Consider the following 18,954-nt stretch of genomic DNA (forward strand, 5'->3'; position numbering starts at 1 on the left):
GGAGGAACCTGGCTGCTCAACCCTGCTTCCAACCCACTGTCCACAGAGATACCGTTGTGCTGCCCTGGCAACAAGAGATGAGGAATCTCCCGCAAATGTGGAGGAGGAGAAGCCATGTACCCCCAAGCAGGGAGGATCATGGCCACCACTCCCAAGAAGAAACATAGGGTAGTGATTGTAGGTGACTCCCTTCTAAGGAGGACGAAGGCACCCATCTGGAGGCCTGACCTGGCATCCTTGGAGGTGTGCTGCCTGCCAGGGGCCCATTATCCAAGACATTCTGGAAGGACTGATGAGGATCATCCGCCTTCTGACTACTACCCCATCCTGCTCTTCCATGTGGGCAATAGTGATACTGCAAGACATGATTCTGAGCAGATCAGAAGTGACTACAGGACTCTAGGAGGGTGAAGGAGTTGGGAGCCCAGGTGGTATTCTCATCGATCCTTTCAGTCAAGGGTAGGGGCCCGGGCTGAGACGGACACGTCCTGGAGGTAGATACATGGCTGAGTGAATGGTGTCACCAAGAAGGCTTCAGCTTCCTCAACCAAGAGAACCTGTTCCGAGAAGAAGGACTGCTGAGTAGAGATGGGATCCACCTATCATGGAAGGGGAAGAGTATCTTTGGACATAGACTGGCTAACCTGTTGAAAGTCTCTGGGTAAGGATAAAAGGGGTCAGAAAACAAGGGTGATGTCATGGTAGGTGTCTTCCATAGACCCACCTAACCAGAAAGATGAGATGGATGAGGCTTTTTTTAAACAACTAATAAAATCATCCAAAACACAAGACGTGGTGGTGATGGGGGACTTCAATTAATGAGACGTGTTAGGAAAATAATACAGCGGGGCACAGATTTTCCAACAAGTACTTGGAATGTACTGGAGACAACTTTTTTTTTTTTAACAGAAGGTGGAGAAGCGACTAGCAGAGAGACTATTCTGGATTTGATTCTGACAAACAGGGAGGAACTAGTTGAGAATCTGAAGGTGGAAGGCAGCTTGGGTAAAAGTGATCATGATTTTAAGGAATGGTAGCAGGGAAAACAGCAGAATAAAGACAACTGACTTCAAGAAGGCAGACTTTAGCAAATCAGAGAACTGGTAGATAAGATCCCATGGGGAAAAAGAGTTCAGGAGAATTGGCAGTTTTTTAAAGAGACATTATTAATGGCACACAATAGCAAACTATACCAATGCATAGGAAAGCTAGGAAGTATGGTAAGAGGGCACCCTAGCTTAACCAAGAGAACTTCAGTGACCTGCAGGTCAAATAAGAATCATATAAAAAGTAGAAACTATGTTAAATTACACAGGATGAATATAAAAACAATATAAACATGTAGGAACAATTAGAAAGGTCAAGGCACAAAACAAGATTAAACTAGCTAGGGATGTAAAGCGTAACAAGAACGCATTTTACAAATACACGAGAAGCTAGAAGATGACCTAGGCCAGAGTAGGCCCATTATTCAATGAGGAGGGAAAGGAAATAACAGAAAACGCAACAATGGCTGAAGTGTTAAATGTTTCAGTTTTCACCAAAAAAGTTAGCAGTGACTGGATGACTAACATAGTGAACATCAGTTTAAATGGAGTAGAATCTAAGGTTAAAATAAGAAAAGAACAAGTTAAGAATTACTTAGAAATATTAGGTATCTTCAAGTCAGCAGGGCCTGATGAAATACATCCGAGAATACTTAAGGAACTGTCTGAAGAGATCTCTGAGCCATTAGAGATTATCTTTGAGAACTTGTGGAGGGTGGGAGAGATACCTGAGGACTGGAAAAAGGCAAATATAGTACCTATCTGTAAAAATAGGAATAAGAACAACCCAAAGAATTATAGACCAGTCAACTTAACTTCAAGTGCCTAGAAAGACAATGGAGCAAACAACCAAACAATCAATTGGTAAGCACGTAGAAGAAAATAAGTAACAGTCAACATGGATTTATCAAGAACAAATTATGTCAAACCAATTTAATATCCTTCTTTGATAGGGCAACAAGCCTTGTGGATAGGGGGAAGCAGTAGATGTGGTATATCTCGAGTTTAGTAAGGCTTTTGATACTGTCTCACATGACCTTCTCATAAACAAACTAGAAAAATATAGCCTAAATGAACCTACTATAAGGTGGGTGAACAACTGGCTGGAAAACCATACTCAAAGAGTAGTTATCAATGGTTCACAATCAAGCTGGAAGGACATATCGAGTGGGGTCCTGCAGGGATCTGTCCTGGAGCCGATTCTATTCAATATCTTAATAAGTTATTTGGATAATGGTATAGAGAGTATACTTTAAGTTTGCAAATGATACCAAGATGGGAGAGGGGTACGTTAGCTTTGGAGGACAGGATTAGAATTCAAAATTATATTGACAAGCTGGAGAAATGGTCTAATCATAGAATCATAGACTTAAAGGTTAGAAGGGACCATTATGATCGCCTAGTCTGACCTCATGCACAACACAGGCCACAGAATCTCACCCACCCACTCCTGTATCAAACCCCTAACCCAGTGGTTCTCAAACTAGGGCCGCCGCTTGTTCAGGGAAAGCCCCTGGCGGGCTGGGATGGTTTGTTTACCTGCTGTGTCCGCAGGTTTGGCATAAAGGACAAAGCAGACCCAAATGTCCCTTAGTTCCTTTGCCATTACAGAATTCCAAAGCTAAAGGATTCTGGAGTAGCAGGGAAGGAAGGCAGGTCATGGGATCCACATGAATAAAACATTTTAAAGAAACTGTAAATAACTTTCTTTCTACTTTGGAGTATTTGTCTATGGGGATCACACTCTAGATGATTGGTTAGCAGTCATTTCCCCAAGAAAGTGGCTGGCAGAAGTCCTATCAGACCCTAAGGCTTCAGAACTGCTGTACAAAACTAGACATCAGATCTAGCAGCCCAAACCAGAGAGTAGTCATGTGTAAACACGTACACTAATCTCCATGTAGCTACCCTTTAAATCTCTGAGCACAGGAACATTCTTCAAGCATGCAGAAGTGGTAACTTCGGCGCTGGCTGACAGTGCTCTAATATGAGGGTAGTAATTTAGTTACCTCACCGAAAATCTTTATGCAATTAAACACCCATTTTGAGAGACTGGCTTGAAATAGCCAGTCCTCTAGACCTGTCCCCAAAGCCTACAAAAAGTCTGAGTGACTTGAAAAAGGGTTTGTTCTGTGGAAGTAGTAAAACAGTACCCTCAACACACCAAGTGTGTGAAGACTAGCCTACCGGTACTTGAATGAGGCTTAGGGGAAAAGATGAATGGACTCATGAAGGTGAAAGTCTGAAACCACTTTAGGTAAGAACTTGGGGTAAGGTCTGCAATAGAGGTCTCTGGTGTAAGTCACGTTGAGCAGTCCAGATAAAAAATATTTTTTACTTGGATCTATATGTCAGCCTTGTAGAAGGCCTTCATGATTTAAACTAGAATGTCCTGCACTTCAGAGCAGCAACTTCTATCCATAATGCTCAGCCAGCTAACATCCAAGCTGTCTGATGCGGGGATGAAGGATCCATGTGAAGGACCTGCCCCTGATCCTGGGAAATAATGCCTGAAAGGTTTGGAAGTGTGATTGGAGGCTGCGTTGACAGGCACATCAGCTCCAAGTACCAAAACTGTCAAACCCATGCTGTTGCTATCGGTATTAGTAAGGTTTTGTTCTGTCTCACTTTTTTGAGGACTGTGGGGATTAGCGGAATCAGTGGAAAATCATATATCAGGTCCCTCTTCCAAGGATTCAGGAATGCATCCAAAAGGAAACCAAGACTCATCCCTCCAATGAAGCAATACAGTTGGTACTTCTTGTTCATGCTGGTAGCACAAAGGTCTGCAGTGGGAAGTCCCACTTGAGTAGATTTATAGGAAGACAGAATCTTTGAGAGCCCATGTCAAGGTTCCTTCCCCACTCTGAACTTTAGGGTACAGATGTGGGGACCTGCATGAAAACCTCTAAGCTTAACTACCAGCTTAGATCTGCTTTTGCTGCCACCACCCAAATAGTTTGAGTCATTTGGGAAACTCTGTCTTCCCCTCAAAAACCTTTCCCTCCCTGGGTAGCCTTGAGAGACTCCTCCACCAATTCCCTGGTGAACACCGATCCAAACCCCTTGGATCTTAAAACAAGGGAAAATCAATCAGGTTCTTTAAAAGAAGGCTTTTAATTAAAGAAAGAAAGGTAAAAATCATTGTAAAATCAGGTTGGAAAATAACTTTACAGGTAATCAGATTCAAAGAGCCCAGAGGAACCCCCTCTAGCCTTAGGTTCAAAGTTACAGCAAACAGAGGTAAACACTCTAGCAAAAGGTACATTTACAATTGAGAAAACAAAGATAAACCTAACACGCCTTGCCTGGCTGTTACTTACAAGTTTGAAATATGAGAGACTTGTTCAGAAGATTTGGAGAGCATGGATTGATGTCTGGTCCCTCTTAGTCCCAAGAGCGAAGAACCCCCAAAACAAAGAGCACAAACAAAAGCCTTCCCCCCACCAAGATTTGAAAGTATCTTGTCCCCTTATTGGTCCTTTGGGTCAGGTGTCAGCCAGGTTACCTGAGCTTCTTAACCGTTTACAGGTAAAAGGATTTTGGAGTCTCTGGCCAGGAGGGATTTTATAGTATTATACACAGGAGGGCTGTTACCCTTCCCTTTATACTTATGACAGCCCATTTGTGATTGATAGCGCACTTCCTGCTGAGACAGTCTGATGGGTTTTTCTGAATGTTTGGTAAGTGTAGAGCTATGGAGTAACTTGATTCTGTATATACCAATCTCACAGATGAACTGCCTCCTGACAGAGAGGGGATGCTCTTGCTCCACCTTGTTTGTTGACATAGGATTGACAGAACTGTAGTATTGTCTTGTCAGGACTTACATGGTAGCTCCCTGGAGATATTAAATGCAAGATAAGACTCCTATACAACAGGTATAGTTAAGAGGTAATGACATCACTGTTGTCAAAACTATAGGAGATAGATCAGATGTTTCACTACAGGCATCTTCCAAACCTATAATTCATACTCCAGTTTACTGATACTTACCCTTGTTTGAAAGTATATGGTAGAAAACGGAATCTGAACACATCCCAGCCAATGTCTCTCAACACGAGTGTGGATTCCACTTCCTCTTTCACGATCATCCTAGAAAAAAATTGCAAAATAGGTATTATAACAATACAGTGTACACAAATTTACAAGCAGACTTCATTCCCTTTAAGTGTCTTAAACTTTCTCAATGGCTTAATCAAGTTATTAAAATTTCTAATTAGTAATGGATTTTTAAACAAAATTTGTTACAAATACTGGTTAAACTATTAAGATAATAATAATTTGTTTCTTGAAGCATCCAAATGTGCTCGACACTGTGCAAACACAAAAGAAGGAATGGCCATTGCTACAATGAGCTTATGTTCTAGGGCCCTAGACTTGCAATGAGCCCTGTGCAAGAGGACCCCTGTGCCAGCACAGAGCTCTATTCACTTTAGGGGGTTGCCTAAGCGAAGCACATTAAGCCCAGTCCTGTAACGAAAAAGTTTCAATTGTATTAAAAAAGCTTTCTGGACTGAGCAGTTAATAAGATATGTGAATAATAAACCAGAAAAATGGGCAGAGGAGATGACAAGAGATGCTTTGTAGAATTGCGCATTCATGTTCCCTTATATGTAAAATCACAGATTTACACTTGTCTAGGCAGACAAATAACTAGCCCGGTGTGTGTACCTATAAAAGACTTGTAGGTGGATATCAGGATGAATAGGGACAAAGGACATACAGATCTGGGTATGCACACACAACTGTGTTTGCAAAGTGTGTGTGCCAGGGCAGGTTTAGCATAGGTCCCTGGGTTCATCTGCACCCACAGAAATAATTAAACGAAGAGTGCCAAACTTGAATGGTGTTGTGACCCCATGTGCTAAGTCACAATGCTACTGACTCAAATTTGACTCAGCCTCCCCGCTGACAGTTGGGCCAAACCTGAGCGGCACTGTGACCTTGTGCACCAGGTCACAATACATGGAGCTGGCAGCCTGGCCCAACTCTGCAGGACAAGAGCTGCCGTTGGTGTGAGAGTGCAGGGTGACCTCACACTCAAGCACCCCCCGCTTCCCAGGGCTTCCCCTCTGCACTAGAATAGAATTAGGGTTGCAGTGCCAAGGCACAGGGTGCTGCTGTGGGTGACCAGTGCCCCCCTTAACTAGAATTCAAAATCATGTCCAAGAAGAGTTTAGTATAGTGCCCCTATTGAATCAGTAGGCTACATCCACCCCGAGTACATGCATACTTTTTTAACTGAAGATCAAGCATGTTAATTTTGGCCTTGATTTCCAACTTCTATAGAAGAACACATTTTTGCTTATACAAAACCAGGCACAAGTACTGTATATTAAACAGAGACGTATAATTAGCTATCTTCATGCGCCCAATTTGTGTGTGCTCATCCAGTGATGTGGACATTTAAATGCCCAGGCCTACTTCAAAGGTGAAAATCTAGCTGTGATGGCACATGCAAACCCCACATTGGGGTTAAAGGACAGTATTGGGCTCAAGTAGCCCTGTCCCTCCAACCCTGAAGAGCATGCTCCAACTGAAGAAGGGATTGAAAAGGGAGGAACCCAGCTCAGAAGGGGAATGGCTAGGGAGGAGGACAGACCTACCCTGAAAGCTCCTGACAAGGGCACCAGAGAAGTCTCCCTGAGGGATGTGAGACTATATGCTGAGCCTGGTTGGCACTGATGGTATGGCTACCTTTCATTTTTCTTTCCATCTTATTTGGGGCTGAAAGCTGGGAGACAAAAGCAGTGGTACGAAATGACCCCGGAGGGTAACTCAGAGGGCACCTTAGGGGGCCAGATACTGTTGACTCTCCTAGAGCCCTGGGTTGGAGCGTGGTGGAGTGAGTGGGCCCAGGCTCCCCTACCACTGCCTCCACTACAGGAGGGACTCGAGCCACTTGTACTCCTCACCATGCCTCTGAGTAAAGAAGAACCCGGACTGAAAGACTTAGAAGGGGGGCATTTGGTGCACTAACCACTAGGCAACCTAACCCACCAAGGACACTATTACATTAGTTCTTAATAAATCTGTATTGAGCTAACATATGGGTTCATGTTGTCATTCAATGATTTCCGTATTAAACATGATCAATATACAAGTAAAAAGATGATATTGGTCCAAATGCCAGCTCTGCAAATTCAGCCTGGGATCTGAAAGTCAAGCTGGGATCCTTCCTTCTCATGCTTCATCCCCTGCAATAAAAGTTTTGCAGACCAAATTCTTCCCTCTGTGACATTTGTGCATTTAATATTTTTTGCCTGAGATTTTTTAAAAGTGCTGAGCATTGGCATCATTCTATTCCCATTGAATTCAACAGTAAAACTCTCCCTGATTTAAGTAGAAGCAGAGTTAGGCCACAGCTGAGAGCTTTTGAAAATTCCATCTTAATTACTACTATTATTTGTTATTATTTATCTAGTGCCTAAAAATGAAAGGCACAATGCAAAACAAATAGAAAGACATAGATCCTGCCCCAAAGAACTTGCAATCTAGAATCAGACAAAACACACACACACACACACAAATCAAACAACAAAGCAACAGATGTGGGGAATCCATCCCCTTCCGTGGGTTTGAACAAGTATAACTTGGAATTGGAATTTAGCAAACACTTCTGATAATGAACAAGAAGAAATAAAATCCAGTTTACTCTCCCTTTGACTATGTTGGCTCTACACTGCTACCAGGATTAAAAAGCAGTAAAATCCTCATTTTTGTCACTGAAGTCAGCACATATTATTGACTACACACACAAGCTCAAACCTTAGGCAGCAGAAAACAGACTGAGTACCTGGACTTTGCACAGCACTGCTTTGTTCAGGTGGGGTGACAATACAATGGAACAAGGATCTTACAATCTAGATTGGACGTAATATAGCTAGGAATGACAACAATGGGAAAAGGAAAGGAGCATGGGAGGATGAAGGTTGTAACAGTGAAAGTTCATGACACGAATATGAGAGTATAATATATTACGTATAATATATTACAGTAGAACCCCTATTTTATGAACTAACTGGGGATGGAGAAGATCATAAAATCAAAAAGTTCATACAACTGATCATCTCAAAATTACAATAGGTTCCATGTATAGGTTGCATCATGGTGCAGCATGTTGCTTTCTTCTCATCCTTCAAACCACTTCAAAGCAATTTCAAATGCACTGAAGGCATAGGAATGTGAATGGATGTTGACTTGTTCTTCATCAACATCGTTTCTGTCATGAGATTTTTTCCCTCCCACCAGGAAAAATGGTTCAAATAACTGGTTGTTCATAAGACTAGTATTCTATTCTACGATAATTTACATATATATCTTGTTGGTTACTCTTGTGATTATTTTTCCCATACTCAGGAGAATCAGCCATAATATTCAGTGATGTTCTTAATATCAAAGACACTGACTTAAATGTCAAAATGGTCCTTCAGACACCAAGCTCACCTCTAAGACATCATAGAGTACTTCATCAAAAATGTTAATGAACACTTCATCCTTCACTGATTGCAAACTTGTGGTGCTGTAATCACCATTAGGAGCTCTGTCAAAATAAAATATTAGTGATTTATAAAGAATACAGAAAAACTGTACTATATTAAACTTTACATTCAGTTACACACTCAAACAAAAATGTTACTCAAGGACATACTGTGAATCTCAAAACCAATAACTTGTTTTCATTTACTCATACCTAAATGGAAGTTCAAGTTCCTCATTCCAGTTGGGGTTTGGCCCCTCTGCTGTTGTTGTCCTGCAGACTGTTCGCTGAAAAGAAACTTCTACAAAAGGATGGACTAAAACCTTCAAAATACAAGTAAAATGAAAATAATAATAGACAATAATTTGGTAGAACATTTGTAAATTGTCAGTTTTTCAACGTATGTAATAAAATGAAAATAATATATGAAAGATATGTTTGTTGACTTCTGTGACAAACACAGAATTCTGCATTTCATGGGCTTCTAACATTTTAGGGTGTTGATTTTTTTTTTGTAACTCTAATATTCTTGAAAAGAAATATATAGTCAAACTACTGACATGTGTCCACAGTCTTAAATTTCACCTTCAGATTTTTGTGTAGAATTAAGCCTGAATTAAAAAGGATCTATCAGACAGGTTCAAATTTAGCAACAGGCAAAGGATGCTAGTTACCTGAAAAAGCTAATTAAAACAGATTATGTGACCCAATCAGCCCACTGAAAGATGTACATTTGTGTCTTACTGTCTGTAATCAAAGAACAAAATTTGTTGATACTATCATGGTTCTCTCTGTATTTGGCCCTTCTTACTACCTGTTTCAGTTAAATTAATCTTGGACTAGAAATAACAAAACCCTAATATTATCTTTTTTAAAATGCCAGAAAGAGGAATTTATCTAGTGTCCAAAAGTGTGAAAGGAACCACACAAAATTTTTTAAAAAATCAGGACATTATAGTGTTTCTAAAAAGGGCAACAAATGTAAAATCAAAACAAAAACAGAAGCAAGAACAGTGGGTCCTCTCCCTTCAGGATGCTAAATTTGGCTTCCAATTGCCATAGAAAATTTAGTCTCAATTTCAACCTCACTGATAATATGATCTAACCAGTCAATGTTACTGCTTAGAAGAAAGGGAAACAACCCGGTATGACCAAGTATCAGAGGGGTAGCCGTGTTAGTCTGGATCTGTAAAAAGCAACAGAGAGTCCTGTGGCACCTTATAGACTAACAGACGTTTTGGAGCATAAGCTTTCATGGGTGAATACCCGCTTCGTCAGACGCATGACCAAATTACCATTCAATTTATGTCAATATTATACTGTACCTGGTTGAAAGCCCAATCAATGCTGTGGGTTGGGCTCTGAGGTGATGGAGATGCTGCAAACATCTCATTAAAGGACCTTGAAGATCTGGATGGCTGTTGAAGTTTGCTAGGAAGGAAAATATATAACTGTGACAGAGAACACGCAAGAGAAAGTTATTTACGTTATAGTAACTGGAGGTTCTTCAAGATGTGTGATCCACGTGCCCAATCAGAGAATTCTTGAAAGCAGTGTCCACAGGTCTGCGCATGGACCCTCACTCTCCTCATGCCTCCAACTGAGGCGCTAAAGGGTGGAGTAGACCAATCACCTCTCCAGTTCCTTCTATATCAGGAATCCCACCATGATCTGAAGCAGAAAAGGAGGAGGGCAGGCAGTGGAATACACACAGGGACCACACATCTCGAATTAAGTAACTTTCTCTTCTCCTTGGAGTGCTGGTCCCAGTGTGTATTCCACTGTGGGTGACTGATGACGAGCAGTACTCAAGTAGGAGGAGAGTGTGAGGATGCAGGCGGCAGAGCCAACTGAAGGACTACCACGCCAAAGGCCGCATCAGTGGAGTTCTGTACTAAAGAATAATGTCTCACAAACATGCAGAAGGAACTCCATGTAGCTGCTTAGAGGTACTTCTTGAAGTGATTCCATTGATGTCACTTGTTCTTTTGTAGAATGAGCTCTCCACCCCATAAAGGGGAGGAAGATTACACAGCTGAAAGAGTAAGATAGAGCACAAGATCTATTTAGAGATTCTCTGAGAGCATTCAGCTTGACCTTGAACTCGTTCTGCTACAGCGATAAACAATCTAGGAGGTTTTCTGATTGGCTTTGACCTTTGCAGAAAAAGGGCTAAGGTTCATTGCACAGCAAAGGAATGAAGTCTCCTCTCTTCTTCAGATGCATTTAGTTTCATAAAATACACAGGTAAGTGGATTGACTGGTTCAGGTGACACTCCGAAGCTACTTTGGTGGTGAACTTAGGATGTAAACACAATGAAACTTTGCCTCTATGGAACATGGTGTAAAGTGGATCTACCTTCAGTGCTCCGAGCTCATCCACCCTCCTGGCTCAGGTGATGGCTACCAGAAATGCAACCTTTATGGATAGGAGAGACATGGAACATGTAGCTAGTGGTTTGAAGGGAGGCTTAGTAAGCACCAAAAGAACAAGGGTGAAGTCCCACTGAGGAGCAGGTTTCCTTACTGGCAAAAAAGTTCTGTTCAGACACTTCCAGAATCTGGTAGTCAGTGGGTGAGCAAAAACGGAGTAATCATGTGGAGGTGGGTGGTATGCACTGACTGCTGCCAGATGAATCTGTAAAGAGCTGACTGAAAGACCTGCTGTTTTGAGGGAAAGACGACAGTTCAGAATATGGGCAATATCCGGAGATCTGGGAATCTACGTTTTTGTTGCGCCCAGATAGAGAAATGTTTCCACTCGGCTAAGTAGCATTTTGTAGCGGAATCTTTTCTACTATTAGTAAGGATGCTTTGCACAGCTTCAGAGGATGAATATTCTAGAGTTGATGCCCATCCAAAAACCACACCCTGAGATGGAGTGCTTGAAGGTTAGGAGGCTTGATTCTGCCCTTCCTTCTGGGTCAAGAGACAGGAAAAGGACTGAAAGCTGATCAGCAACTGAGATGATGTGTGTAAGAAACTCAAGGATCAAAACTGTCTGGGCCACTGGGAGCAGCGAGGGGGAAATGAGAGTGACTCATGCCTTGTCCTGACGAATTTTCTGTAAAAAGTAGCAGTGCTAAGGAAACATAGTTCAGATGGTTTGACCACCGAAGAAGGAGAGCGTCGTCCTGAAAGCGGCATCCTAGGGCTCCTCTGGAGCAGTATATGTTGCACTCTCTGTTCATTTGAGAGGTGAACATGTCACTTGTGGGGGTTCCTCATAGAGCAAAAATACTGTTTACCATGGAATTGTGTAACTCCTCACTTGTGATCAACAGCAAGGCACATTTGATTCCCTGGAAGGCAAACTGCCAACAGGATGATTTGATTGCTGATGCACTAATTCCATGAAGTGACTGCTTCTGAACACAGGGGAATGGGTATTGCTCCTCCCTGCTTGTTAATGTAAAAGACTGTTATCATATTGTCTGACATTATGAGGACATGATGACCTTGTATAAATTGGAGAAAGGCTTTGCAAGCCTCTCAGACTGGCTGCAATTCCAGAACGTGGATATGCATCCTGGCCTCTCAGGATGTCCAAGAGCCCTGTGCTGTGCAGCTGTCCATATGAGCTCCTCAGCCTAAGGGCACGTCTTCACTACCCGCTGGATCAGCGGGTAGCAATCGGTCTATCGGGGATCAACTTATCGCGTCTAGTGAAGACGTGATAAAATCGATCCCTGATGGCTCTGCCGTCGACTCCGGAAATCCACCACGGCAAGAGGCGGTAGCGGAGTCGACGGCGGCGCGGCAGCGGTCGACTTGCCGCCGTCCTCACAGCCAGGTAAGTCGACCTAAAATACGCCACTTCAGCTATGCTATTCACGTAGCTGAAATTGCGTATCTTAGGTTGACCCCCCGCTGTAGTGTAGACCTAGCCTAAAAGGGAGGCATCTGTAATGATCATCCTGTCTGGTTAGGGGGAAAGGAAGGGAATGCCCATCCATACCTAGCAGGGGATTCTTCCACCATAGTCGAGATGATGTTACTTTGAGGGAAATAGTTACTATGGTGTTCATGGTGAAAACACGGTTTGATCCCATGCTTGCAGACAAAGATGGAGTCTGGTGAATGATGTGACATAAGTACATGAAGCCATATACCCCAGGAGAGAAAGAAAAGTTCTGATTGGTATTTGAGGGTTGTTCATGACCTGATCTGTGAGGTCATTTACCACCTGGAACCTGTCCATTGGCACATAAGCCCTTGCCGTGACAGAATTTAAGGACTCTCCAATGAAGTCTAAAGTCTGCACTGGAGCGAGAACAGACTTTTACAAGTTTATGCTGATCCCTAGGAAAGACTAACTGAAGCACTGACGAAGTAGACTCTTAAGATTCTTTATGTGCTTCGCAACGAGAAGCCAGTCTTTGAGATGGGGAACACAATGAAACCATGATGCCTGATGTTACCGAAAAGACCTTGGTAAAGACCCTGGGGGCAGAAGCAAGGCTGAATGGGAGCTCTCTGTATTGAAAATGGTTGGAGCCCACTATGAGTATGAGAAAACGTCTGTGAGTGAAGTAAATGTCCATGTGAAAGTACATGTCCTTCATACTGAGAGCTGTAAACCACAAGCCCTTTTCCAGGGATGGGATTATAGATAGCAACGTGACCATGCAAAATTTCAGTTTGTGAATAAAGCAGTTGAGATGGTGGAGATCAAGGTTAGGTCTCCAGCTACCCTTCTTTTTGGGTACTAGGAAGTATGTTTAGTAAAAACTCTTTCTTTAGTACTGAACAAGTACTTGCTCTGTTGCTTCTCACTATAAGAGGGATTCTACTTCTCGTTTTAGAATCTCCTCACGAGAATGGCCCTGAGGGTCTTCCTGGCTTTGAAGGGGGCAGGGAGGTAAATTAAATTGCATAGCTAGAATGGATATTTAGTACCCCTTTGTCTGTTGTTATTGCACTTCAGATGTGGAAAAAGAGGGCTAAGCAACCACCAAAGAGTATCTGGGAATCGGCAGGTGGTGGCATCATTGTTTTGCAGCACTCAACCTCCCATCAAACATATCATTTAGCTGAGTGCTGGGATTGGATTGATTATATTGCCACCAGAGGTGAAAGGAAACAGGACTTCTCAACCCTCTGTCTCTTACAGGGCAGCTCACAAGACCACTGATGGTAAAATTATTGAGCTGTTGGTCTAGGCTTGTACGATTGCCTGTGGAATTTTCTCTTCAGGGCAGGTGTAAATATTCCCAAGGAGTGGAGGGTGGTCCTAGAGTCCTTTTGAGTGTATAAGGACTCGTCTGTCTTTTGATTTAAAATGATGAGTTTTGTCAAATGGCAAGTCCGCCATGGTGTCCTGGACCTCCCTGGAAACCCCAAATTGCACAGTTGATTCACAGCACATCACAACAGCAGTAGCCACAATACCATAGCCTGCTGATTGAAGAGCGGTCCCGTCAACCAACTTGCTTTTCTCAAGGAGAGCCTGAATTGAGCTCTATCCTACTGTTCAAACTTGTCAATGAAGTCCATGAATTTGGAATAGTTCAGGTATTCATACTTAGTCATCAGTGCTTGGTAACTGGCTATTGAGAACTGAGGGCTTGTAAAAGTGAAGAACCTCCTTCCCAATAAATTGAGTCTTTTACCCTCTTTGTCAACCAGAGTAGATCTAGGATGTTGCTATCTAGATCTCTTCATGGCAGATTGAGCATCCACAGTTAGGAGCATGACGAGAAAAGAGAAATAACACCTCTTTGGCTGGGACAAAATAGCATTTCGTGCCCTCTTAGGGGTAGGAGCACGAGCACAAGTGGCTGGGGTATGCCAGACTATTCTAACTTGTTCCAGAATGCCTTCATTAACAGGAAGCACTATTCAGCTGGATCCAGAGAATTGGATGATGTCCAGTAATTTATGTTGAGGATCCTGAACTTCCTCAAGGGACTTCGGTAGCTCACATGCAATCCTACATAACAGTTCCTGGAATTGCTTGTGGTCACTGGGGAAGGGGTGTGTACGTGGAGTTACTGGAGCAACTGCTTCATCCGGAGATGATGAGACAGTCTGGATCCAGCTCATAATCTTCTTAAGAGCATAAGAATGGCCATATTGGGTTAGACTAGTGGTCCATCTAGCCTGGTATTCTGTCTTCCGACAATGGCCAATGCCAGATGCTTCAGAAGGAATGAACAGAACAGGGCAATCTATCAAGTGATCCATCCTCTGTTGTTCAATCCCTGCTTCTGGCAGTCGGAGCTTTGGGGACACCCAGAATATGGGGTTGCATCCCTGAACATCTTAGCCAATAGCAATTGATGGACCTATCCTCCATGAACTTATCTAATTCTTCTTTTGAACCCAGTTATAGTTTTGACCCTCACAACATCCCCTGAAAACAAGTTCCACAGGTTGAGTGTGCGTTGTGTGAAGAAGTACTTCCTTATGTTTGTTTTTAAACCTGCTGCCTATTAATTTCATTGGGCAAGCCCTGATTCATGTGTAAATTGAAGGGATAAATAATACTTCCCTATTCACTTTCTCCACACCATTCATGATTTTATAGACCACTATCATATCCCCCATAGCCATCTCTTTTCCAAGCTGAACAGTCCCAGTTTTTTAAATATCTCCTCATATGGAAGCTGTTCCATACCCCTAATAATTTTTGTTGCCCTTTTCTGTACTTTTTTCTAATTCTCTCTCTCTCTCTCTCACCTCTCCCCCACACACACACACCCACAACGGAATTTCAAAATGTTGGCATACAATGGATTTATTTAGTGGCATTATGATATTTTCTGTCTTATTATCTATCCCTTTTCTAATGGTTCCTAACATTCTTTTAGCCTTTTTGCCTGCTGGTGCACACTGAGCAGATGTTTTCAGAGAACTATCCATGATGACTCCAAGATCTTTTTCTTGAGTGGTAACAGCTAATTTAGACCCCATCATTTTTATGTGTAGCTGGGACTATGTGTTTTCCAATGTGCATTGCTTTGCACTTATCAACATTGAATTCCATCTGCCATTTTGTTGCCCAGTCACCCAGTTCTGTGAGATCTCTTTGTAATTCTTTGCAGTCAGCTTTGGACTTAACTATCTTGAGTAATTTTGTATCATCTGCAAATTTTGTCACCTCACTGTTCCTTTTTCCAGATTATTTATGAATGTGTTGAACAGCATTGGTCCCAGCACATGTCCTTGGGGGACCCCGCTATTTACCTCTCTTCACTGTGAAAACTGACCATTTATTCCTACCCTTCCTTCCTTTTCCATGGGGTCAGAAAAAAGCTCTGACTATCCTCTCAGAGAGGAGGGGTTGATTGACTCCCTACCAGATCTTGTCAACTCTACAGGTTAATACAGGTCCCATGGTCCCCAGTATAGCCTGTAAGAGAGGTCAAAAGGTGGTTGTGGAAGTCCCCATGGCATAGCATACCAACAGTTCCAACACAGGTGTTGAGGTGGAGGTTGATTCCAGCCAGGTCCGGGTCCCCTGTCTGGGAAGTTATGCCTCAGAGGAGGAAACATCAGTTCATCAGGTCGTTCAGAGTCTCCTCACAAAGAAAATGTTGATTCTGTATTCGTCAGCGGTACTGATGGCTCCCCTGGAGGGAAGCCATGGCTGGACGATGGAAGGGGAGAAAGACTCCTCCCATAAGATGCACCTCCTGTGCTGGAGACTGGGGATCCAGGAGAGCAAAAATGTCATCAGGAGGGGTGTAAGCATTTGCTCTAACTAGAGTGGCAAGGGATCCTGTCCACCTGAACTGATGGAGCCAGAGTAGTTACAGTTTGTGCCACAGTTGAATGAGGCAGAGCTGTACTGTTGGTGGTTGACGTGCTCGATGGCTGCCTTTTATCGGTGCCATCAGTTCCCATTAAGGCTTAGTTGGTACTGGAGGCACTGTTGCCACAAGACAGCAGTCTGGTACCAATGGAGCCCTGGATTCGTAGGCCTTCATGTCATGACCCTGAGACTTAGGACATTCTAAGTCCTCAAGGGCTGTGCAGGAAAAGTCGATGTAGGCAGAATTGTATCTAACTTTTTTGAAGCTTGGATGTTTACGGGAATGGTCTCTGCCCTCCCAACAAGACCCCGATGCGGGATCTGTGAGAGTAGATTCCCCCTCTCCTAAGTCAGACCTTGTGGCAGAAGGCACACTCCTTGCTGAGCACAGCGTGGTCTCGTGGCCTGGGTCTGACTAAGGCCTCATGGCTTTCTCTATTGAATGCTTGGTAAGGCAAAGTTCCCACCCCCATCGGTATGGAAAGAATGGTAGATACTGCACTTTGCCATGAAGTGAGCTTCCCCAAGGCAGTACAGTCAGCATTGATGCTCATCGCTGACTGAGAAGGAGTGTTGGCAAGAAGCACAGATTTTGAAGTCCAGTCCCAGTAAAGCGGGAAAGAGGGGAGCCAGTGAATACCCTGGGATGGGTAATCTAACTATTGAACTATGAAATTTAGCTAAAAACTATAGGATAAAATCCTAAAACTATTTACAAAAAATATCTACATATGTATTTACAGATTTAAGAATAAAGGAAGACAAAGCTCCAGGCACTGGAGGTTTTGACCCAGGCCACCTGGTCATAAGAAGGAAATGGAGAGACAGTCGGTCCGCTCCGCCCTTTATCTCTTTGGTCAGGTGCACAAGGACAGCGAAGGCACATGCATGGACCTTGCTTTCAAGAATTCTCTGACTTCAGGCGCATGGAGCACATGCGTACACAGTGGACTACAGATAGGGATGAGGACTCAAATAACTACTGAATATTAATCCTCACTTCATTAAATATGTAGTTAGCTGTACAGAACTTGTTTTTACTCTAAAAATATTTTTGACATCGTCTCAAACTTTTACGATATCATAATCTGAAAGTTATACTTTACATTTATTCCTCAAAGTGAATTTATTTATGAAAGGCCAATAAAACATATAAGTTATGGTAAGTAGGTAGAGTAGCAGAAGGACTCAATTCCGCATGTTCAATAACTGACTATCACTAATTAGCTCTGGGTGCAGTTCAAAAATGTAGTCTTACTTGGAAATTGCTCCTGTTTATGAGAGAGAGTTTTTCAAGTTTTGAAGCATAATCTAAGGCTTGCTGTTCAGTCAGACTTTTGAGCGAGTATTATTTTGCTTTTGTTTTATGTTCAGATTAGTTGGATCGGATGTCTTAAGCCTACAATTATTATGAAGGAAAAGACTGTTTATAAGTTAGTTTTGAGTTGTGTTCTGTTTTCACTAATTAAGTGTAGAGTGGAAAGGTATGTTTGTTATAAAAGCCCCATAAAATAAGAAAAATAATACAATGCATTCTTACAAGATTTGAGGTGATATTTAAGCAAGTGTATCTGAAGGTAGGATTGAGCTTCAAAATTAGTACAGTGGAACTACATTAGGTTAATTCCACTGGTTAATGCTTTGCCAGTTAAAATGCTTAAAATGAATACATGAAGGTAAAAGAGCAAGAGCTAATATGAAAGATATACAGTAGAACCTCGATTCTACAAAGACCGATCTCACGAACAACCGGTTATACAAACCATTCTTCCTGAAGAGTGGGAGTCAGGGGAAACCACATAACAAAAGTGATGTTAATGAACAAGTCAACATTCCTTCATATTCTGATGTCTTCAATGTACTGGAAATTGCTATGCAGTAGTTTGAAGGACAAGAAAAAAGAGATGCAGTGCACCATACTACAATTTATGCACCTTACCTACCGTGATTTTGAGATGATAAATTTTATGAACTTTTTGTTTTATGAACTTCTTAATCCCCAATTAGTTTGTAACACAGGGGTTCCACTGTGCATAAAATAACTATTGGTTTGTAGAAAAGACTATTTGGAATCTCTTTTATTACATCTAATCTATCTACTATTATTTAATATAAGTACAAGGGATATAGAATAAGTACTGGATATAATTAAAAGACATGATATTCATAAGTGTTTTAGGGATAGCATGTCATCATAGAATCATAGAATCATAGAATATCAGGGTTGGAAGGGACCTCAGGAGGTCATCTAGTCCAACCCCCTGCTCAAAGCAGGACCAATTCCCAACTAAATCATCCCAGCCAGGGCTTTGTCAAGCCGGGCCTTATGTCTGATATTACCTATTTATATTCTCAAAAATCTCAAATTATCTTCCAATTATTTTTTCTCAAACAGCCTAATATGCACAATAAACCAGTCATTTTAGCAGACACTACTACAGGGGTAGGCAAACTTTCAGAAGTGGTGTGCCGAGTCTTCATTTATTCACTCTAATTTAAGGTTTCGCATGCCAGTAATATATTTTAACGTTTTTAGAAGGTCTCTTTCTATAAATCTATATTATATAACTAAACTATTGTATGTAAAGTAAACAACATTTTCAAAATGTTTAAGAAGCGTCATTTACAATTAAATTAAAATGCTGATCTTATGCCACCAGCCTGCTCAG

General features: G+C 42.1%; 1 protein-coding gene across 1 annotated transcript in view; it reads right to left on the reverse strand.

Annotated features, from left to right (window-relative positions):
- The window catches only part of CC2D2A (coiled-coil and C2 domain containing 2A), a 120,407-nt gene that overhangs the window by 20,418 nt on the left and 81,035 nt on the right, over window positions 1-18,954 (reverse strand). Inside the window, exons 24-27 of the mRNA XM_026648036.2 lie at window positions 9,855-9,960; window positions 8,743-8,852; window positions 8,496-8,592; window positions 5,043-5,141 (exon numbers count right to left, since the gene is read on the reverse strand). Coding sequence (XP_026503821.1) covers window positions 5,043-5,141; window positions 8,496-8,592; window positions 8,743-8,852; window positions 9,855-9,960 — 412 coding nt within the window. The remainder of the gene's footprint in view (window positions 1-5,042; window positions 5,142-8,495; window positions 8,593-8,742; window positions 8,853-9,854; window positions 9,961-18,954) is intronic.

This window comes from Terrapene carolina, unplaced genomic scaffold, assembly GCF_002925995.2.
Source record: "Terrapene carolina triunguis isolate 2854851 unplaced genomic scaffold, T_m_triunguis-2.0 Scaffold66, whole genome shotgun sequence".
Classification (NCBI taxonomy): domain Eukaryota; kingdom Metazoa; phylum Chordata; order Testudines; family Emydidae; genus Terrapene; species Terrapene triunguis.